A 7,594-nucleotide genomic window follows, 5' to 3' on the forward strand; every position below is an offset into this window, starting at 1 on the left:
ATATATATGAATATATATATATAATTAATGATACTAATCTGTAGGCATCATGGCGGGCTCCAATCGATCCGGCGATTTAGCTGATGCCCAGAAATCCATCCCAATTGGCACAATCTGCGCGATTCTGACAACTTCTACCGTCTATCTGTCTAGCGTCCTACTCTTCGCCGGTACCGTTGACAACTTACTATTACGCGACAAATTTGGTCAGAGTATCGGCGGTAAGCTAGTAGTGGCAAACATGGCGTGGCCGAATCAATGGGTGATTCTGATCGGTTCTTTCTTGTCCACTTTGGGCGCCGGTCTTCAATCATTGACGGGAGCGCCACGATTACTGCAGGCGATCGCTAAGGACGGTATTATTCCTTTCCTGACACCGTTCGCCACCAGTTCTAGTCGAGGCGAGCCTACTCGTGCCCTAATACTCACTGTGTTGATCTGCCAATGTGGTATCCTGCTGGGCAACGTGGACTACCTGGCACCGTTGCTGTCCATGTTTTTTCTAATGTGCTACGGCTTTGTAAACCTCGCCTGCGCACTGCAGACCCTGCTGCGCACGCCCAACTGGCGACCGCGCTTCAAGTATTATCACTGGAGTTTATCGTTCCTTGGTTTGGCGCTCTGCATTGCTATCATGTTCATGACCAGTTGGTACTATGCACTGCTGGCGATGGGTATGGCCAGCTGTATTTACAAGTACATTGAATACCGTGGCGCCGAAAAGGAGTGGGGCGACGGTATTCGCGGTCTGGCGTTATCTGCCGCCAGATACTCGCTGCTCAGACTCGAGGAGGGCCCGCCGCACACAAAGAACTGGCGTCCGCAGATCCTAATCCTCGCCAAACTCACTGATGATCTAGTGCCCAAGTATCGCAAACTCTTTGCCTTTACCAGTCAGCTTAAGGCCGGCAAAGGTCTCACTATCAGTGTCAGCTGCATTGCCGGCGACTACACACAGAACTCGGGCGAAGCGTTGGCGGCCAAACAGAGCTTGAAGAAGACTGCAACAGAAGAAAAGGTCAAGGGTTTTGTCGACGTTCTCGTGGCGAAGAATGTTGTCGACGGCCTAAGCTCGCTGATACAAACCACCGGGCTAGGCGGATTGAAACCCAATACAGTGATACTGGGTTGGCCGTACGGTTGGCGGCAATCGGAGGAAGAGAGAACCTGGAGAGTCTTTCTGCAAACCGTGCGGAGCGTTGCGGCCGCTAAGATGGCGTTACTAGTACCCAAGGGCATAAACTTTTTCCCAGACTCCAGCGAAAAGATAATCGGCAATATCGACGTTTGGTGGATCGTACACGATGGCGGTCTACTAATGTTGCTACCGTTCTTGTTGAAACAGCATCGCACCTGGAAAAATTGCAAAATGAGGATCTTCACGGTCGCGCAAATGGAGGATAATTCTATACAGATGAAGAAAGATCTAAAGAAGTTTCTGTATGATCTGAGAATTGAAGCAGAAGTCGAAATCGTCGAAATGGTAATTTGTTTCTACAATATATATAATTTAGATACAGGGAAATATTATATTCTTTGAGAAGTTTTAATACAACAAAAAATTTTAATGAAGAAAAATTGTCGATAGCGCGATTACTTTCATAAATTAAAATTCCACATTTTGGCTTATTTATAGACGAATACCGACATCTCTGCCTACACTTACGAACGTACCCTGATCATGGAGCAAAGGAATCAGATGCTGCGCGAGCTGCAACTGAACAAGAAGCAGTCGCTAGGAGTGGTGAGTGTTGCATGTGAAACAAAGGGGAAAAACTGCTTATGGTATTATACGTATAAATATATGTATATACGTATATTATATGTATAAATATATATATATATATATATATATATATATATATATATATATATATAATACTGAAATAACAACACATGGTGAAAGATGGTGATACTGATCGGTGTGTGTCTGTTTGTTGCGTGCTCGTCACGGATAAAGGTGCAGTCATTGGTGGACTTCAACGAGGTACCCGCCGAGGAAAAATTACCTCTGGTTTGTCAGATAACCCTCGGAATTCCATATATGCCTTTCTTTCCCCTCATATCATTGCTCCATTGCACCGATGATTTTATATTTTGTATTCCCTTCTCCTATTTCCACAATATCACATAACAGTCTTATTCCTCCTCGACAATCATACGTATGATAAATAATATGCCATAAGAGAGAAGAAATTGTCGCGGGGTCGCTATTGAGTTGATATCATGAAGGAAGAGTAAGGAGAGTTATCTCGATAGTGTAGAGAGAGAAAAAGTGGTCACGAAAAATGTTCCATATGTGGCCAGGTTTGCCAAATGGAATGACTTGGACCAATTCGTCGCCATCTTGAATATTCGTACATATATAGTGTTATGTTTAGTTGTATTAGTGATCACTAAGTGTGTTGGATGACACACTACTTACTAATTACTACCACAACTAAACGTAACACTATACATATACGAAGATTCAAGATGGCGACGAAATGGTCCAAGTTATTCCATTCGGCAAACCTGGCCACATACGGAACATTCTTCGTGACCACTTTCAATGATCAGGTAGATACCTCTCCTTACTCTTCCTTCATGGTTGATATCTTACAAATATGGCGAACTAAACACTTCGGAGATTGTTACAGAGTCATACTGAATTTATGAAGTTACCCATCTGGCCACATACGGAACATTCTTCGTGACCACTTTCAATCTAGGTAGATACCTCTCCTTACTCTTCCTTCATGGTTGATATCTTACAAATATGGCGAACTAAACACTTCGGAGATTGTTACAGAGTCATACTGAATTTATGAAGTTACCCAGCAAACATAGATACATAACTGTAACATTGCCATAATGAAACGGAATATAACAAGTAATATAACGTATTTGTTACATGTAACATTCACGTTAGTTGTAATTTCCCACTCATACAAAATTGCAGTTATATAACATGAATATAACATGTTACTAAAATGTTATATAATTGTTACAGTCATGTAATAATCCACCCAAGCAAACTGACGTTACAATAACAGTAAATTTTAGTCACAAAATGACCAATTAGACATTCTAAGTTAGGTCTCATGAGACCCGAAAATGACGTCGATATGTCACATCCACGGGACATCATTTTCTGACGTTTGTTTGACGGCAAAACTGTTACATTACATGTTATTCCCATGTTATATAGCAGTTATATTCTGTGTTTGCTGGGTAAGAACATTATGGTTTAAAAATTAAAAGCTTGCGAAAAAAATAAATTTTTGATTTCTGAAGATAAAATAATTTATAATGTGATGAAGTTTGTAAGTGTAACAAATTTACGAAAATAGATAAATCAAAAAAGGCTTAACGAGTATCAACATTGCAAATTTGAATAACTTATAATTATCAAAATTAAAAACTAAAAATTAAAAATTAGTTTTAAAAAGTTCTTGAATATTTTCTTTTATTTCTTTATTAGCGCCTGGCAACGGTTTGCTTCTTTCTGTCCATCATGATCTCAGGAATTTTCCCTCAGTTTCGGCTTAATTGGCACGATAGCTTACATAGATAGCATTGATTTGGCGGCCATAGCGCTTTGATGCTAGATTATTAGTCTCGCCTTTCGTCTTCCGCTATTCGGGACACAGTGCTTATCGCACGCGTTGCTTATTTGCGTTGCCGTGATACAGGTACAGGCAATCGTGGACCACCACCACAACGTCGACGCCAAAATACCGACAAAGGTGAGATTCCAGGAGCCGGGCAACCAAAACGTGACCGATGACACGAAGGAGAAACTGATGCAGGAAACTGAATTGAACAATAAAGAATTGGACGTCACCGAGAACACGAACGAAAAAGAAGAGGCTAAGGAAAATAATGACGAAGAAACAAAAGTTATCGGTGACTCGCCCAAAGTAGAGAACAAGGAGAATACAGAGAAGGAGGAGAAGGAGTGTAATGCGCAAGAGAACAAGAGTCAGAGTCCGGAAGTTAAGAAACCCACGATTACACCGTGAGTTGCACGATGATTTTTCCAATTTTAGCGTTGATACTTGTTTCTTAACGAACAATTCTGTAACAGCGACGAGAGCGATGTAAGGCGTATGCATACGTCGTTGAAGTTGAATGAGGTAATACGAAAAATGAGTAGCGAAGCTCAGCTGGTTATTTTGAATCTTCCTGGACCGCCACGGGACACTAAGATGGAACGTGAATCTAACTGTATCCTTTTTTTCAAAAATCTTGAAAATATATCATATCATTCAGAAAAATAATATCGTTATAGCTTTTATTATAATTCAAATTAGTTATATATAATTTAATAAATACCAGAATATCTTCTCTTAACGCCCAATCTGAATAGATTTTAAGAAACTAATCATTAGTAGTAAATTTTTGGATAACAATAAAAAAGAGAATATATATTAATTAAATTTTCTTGACTGCTGGAAACCAGATATGGAATTCCTCGAAGTGCTTACCGAAGGCTTGGAAAGAGTATTGATGGTGCGGGGTAGTGGACGTGAAGTAATCACCATCTATTCGTGAACTAAAGTGACGAGAATTAATGCCGCTGTCTTGCGAAAGCAGAGCTCTAGTTTATTTCTCAGTGACCTAAACGATACCATCTTCAGGAACACGCCGTTCTTGTGCTATTGTCTACGCAGTTACTTGCGTCGCGCGCTCTGAAAGTCATTAAGAGAAGAGAGATGATGATAATGATGAAGATGATGATGGTCGTCCGTCTATGTCAGACACGGAAAACGAAGCTTTATTGAAGCCGACTTATCGCGCGAACCGAGACGACCGATTGCCGTCTGATGATGAAACCAAAAAAGCGACGATACCAAAGGATAAGTTTCTTTTAAATGGATTTTTGAACGCATCTTTTTATGTGTGAGATATGTACGTGTCAGGGTCGCAGCGAGGACTGTTCAGTTTCAAATTCGACAACTTGTCAAGCTCAGTCGAGCTCGCCGGACAACCGTGGTTGGTACCATTTAGAAATCGCCGGAACAAAAACTATAGCTCAACGACACGAGTCCTGTGTAAACGTCACTTTGGTTCAATTCCTTTGCAACTGACAGCTAAAATCATGTCTAAAACGAACGAGAGAACAAAGATGAAAGTGGTAGAAAAAAGAGGGTAAAAAATTTGAAAATCAAAATTTGGTCCGAGGCTAAGGTCGAAGCATCTACGAAAACACTGCCAGACTACTTTCTAAATGCTTCGCGTTTAACCAAAGACGCGAAAGGCTCATTTTTCTACACACATTGTCGTTAATAGAAAAAGAATAAGAGTAGTAGGTACATATATAATTTTATTGCTTGATAGAGGTGAACTTAGAGTAGCCTAGGATAGCGCTGACTTTTATTATGATTACGTATGCGTATTTGATAATAGAGGAAGACGACGCGAGAATGTCGCGAGTATTATTGCATTTCCTCCGGGGAGTGAGGTTAGGTGAGTTAGGAGAGGGTCAGGAGAGTTCCCACTCCCTTTTCCAGTCTCGGGCGAAAATTTTGCACACATCATACACATATATATGCAATTACACGTACATACATGCGCGCGTTTGTATCGTCTTTAAGGCCTACTGGTCCAAGATGCCACTACCACTTGCTAATCGATAACACCAAGTGAAGTTGAATCATGAAGCGAAAAGCGCAACTCAAAAGATTCAATGCCAAAATGCGCATCGGTTCTTACCGAATCTCATCGAAGAATTATATAGCGTTAGCATATAAAATAATTCTAATCGCATTAAGTGTCGTCGTATGCATGTCACGTTCCGCGCGTAGCCCCGTTTCCGGCCGCGCTTCATTTAGGTAGGTTTTATCCAATATATCTAGTTAATCAACGAGCACGAGATACACGCGTCTTTCTCAATCCTTCCGGCGTCGCTGAGAAATCGGCACGGTTTTATTAAATTCTCCACTAGATTCCGATTAGTTGATTTGATGCCAATGAAAAGAAAGACAAGTAGAGAACTAATCTTATTAAAATCATCTGCCATCTCTAAAATAGCCAAAATTAATTATAATTTTTAGCTGATCGATCCGACATTATATTTAACACACAGTAAGATCGAGTAGTTACTTTTATTTGAATTGATTTTAAAACTAACAAACTTTATTTTAATCTTTTAAATGTCTGTGGAATTTACTATATAGCACTGAGTTATTCGAATTTTTTTTGATGAACGAAAATCTTGACTTAAGGATTGAGAAAGAGATAAGTATGGGATTAGCGTTCAATGTAATATTTATCGATATATTGCTTAATCAGTGTCCGTGAATTCTATTGTGCTAAGGATTACACGAGATTATATATATATATATACGCTCCGCGTTTTCTCAAATTTCTGCTAATTCTTGCAACTAATGAAATGATAAAAGCGACGATAATTAATCGTCGTTTGGGCACAGGACGTACCGAAACTATCGCCTTTTTTCGGTTATGAAAATATCGAAACATCATACAAAAAGATTATTCCATATTCAGGAAATCAATCAAGTGATTTCAAATGGCAAGAACAGAATTTAGAAAAATTTAATTTTTCGGATATAAATAAATAACAATGCTTATTTTTTAATAGTTTTGAATTTTATTGCATATTTTTGATTATGTAATATTACATGAATATATAATTTGAATTGAAGATTAATTAAATCTTCATTCAAATGACAAATTGATGCTATGTCAAGAAGAAATAAAAGCGCGATAGTTTCAGAGCATCCCCATATACACATATGTATATTCACATTGTTCATTGTAAAGTGCACGCACTATTCTGCAATACCAGTAGCTAGAGAAGAAGAGGAAGAAGAAATAAGAAGAGAAGAAAAATGTGAAAATGTTAATTATATATCCTATGAAAGTGTATCGAATTAAAAACGTGCGAATCGATATCGCCATAGATCCGTTAATCTAGATGAAAAAGAATATTTACAATAACGGAGGGAGAATATATATATATATATATGTATGTATATATGTATATCCCATGCTAAGTTATTTCACTTTTATCGGATGCAAAAATCGCGTCGGATACGCTGAAATGAGAAGAAAGAAAGAGGCATTAGCAAAGAGCGTTTCATGATTTAATCCATGAAATAATCATATAAGTAGCAAAATGCGCTCGCATTTCAACACCCCAGTTCAAGACAGATATATATCTATAAGCAATATATATCTTTACCGAGTGCATTGTGTGACAGACGAATATCTGCAATAGAGTTGGATATACAGACTCTATATAATGTGTATAGACATATAATATACACTTAAAAAATTATTACTCTCTTTCTCTCCACATCTCTCTCTCTCTCTCTCCCCCCTTCTCTATCTATCTCTATCTCTATCTCTCTCTTGTCCATGATGTTTGCGATATATACTTCATAATTTTATTACGTTACTTACCGATTGCATATATTTTATGTGTACTTACCTTACTCGATAGGCATTGGGGCACTGCATAGTTTATACGAGACATGTTAACATTATGAGAAAGTTTATTGCAAATATGAATCGATTGTTGCCGGATAAATCGCCAATACACACACGTTGTACATACACACATAGATAAAGAAAAAAAAGGGAAAGA

The 7,594-nt window shown here is 38.6% G+C and overlaps 1 protein-coding gene across 6 annotated transcripts in view; it reads left to right on the top strand.

Moving 5' to 3' along the window:
- Positions 1-6,930, top strand: part of LOC115243660 (solute carrier family 12 member 4) — a 112,279-nt gene extending 105,349 nt beyond the window's left edge. For 4 of the 6 annotated variants that reach the window (XM_029820804.1, XM_029820805.1, XM_029820806.1 and 1 more), the window contains 6 exons: positions 45-1,483; positions 1,637-1,744; positions 1,961-2,014; positions 3,675-4,000; positions 4,070-4,209; positions 4,445-6,930. In XM_029820804.1, coding sequence (XP_029676664.1) covers positions 45-1,483; positions 1,637-1,744; positions 1,961-2,014; positions 3,675-4,000; positions 4,070-4,209; positions 4,445-4,536 — 2,159 coding nt within the window. In that variant the 3' untranslated portion in view covers positions 4,537-6,930. The remainder of the gene's footprint in view (positions 1-44; positions 1,484-1,636; positions 1,745-1,960; positions 2,015-3,674; positions 4,001-4,069; positions 4,210-4,444) is intronic. The other 2 variants (XM_029820807.1, XM_029820808.1) reach the window with 2 other exon arrangements.
- Positions 6,931-7,594: the final 664 nt, after the last annotated feature.

Source organism: Formica exsecta, unplaced genomic scaffold (genome assembly GCF_003651465.1).
Source record: "Formica exsecta isolate Colony F162 unplaced genomic scaffold, ASM365146v1 scaffold72, whole genome shotgun sequence".
NCBI classification, from domain to species: Eukaryota; Metazoa; Arthropoda; class Insecta; order Hymenoptera; family Formicidae; genus Formica; species Formica exsecta.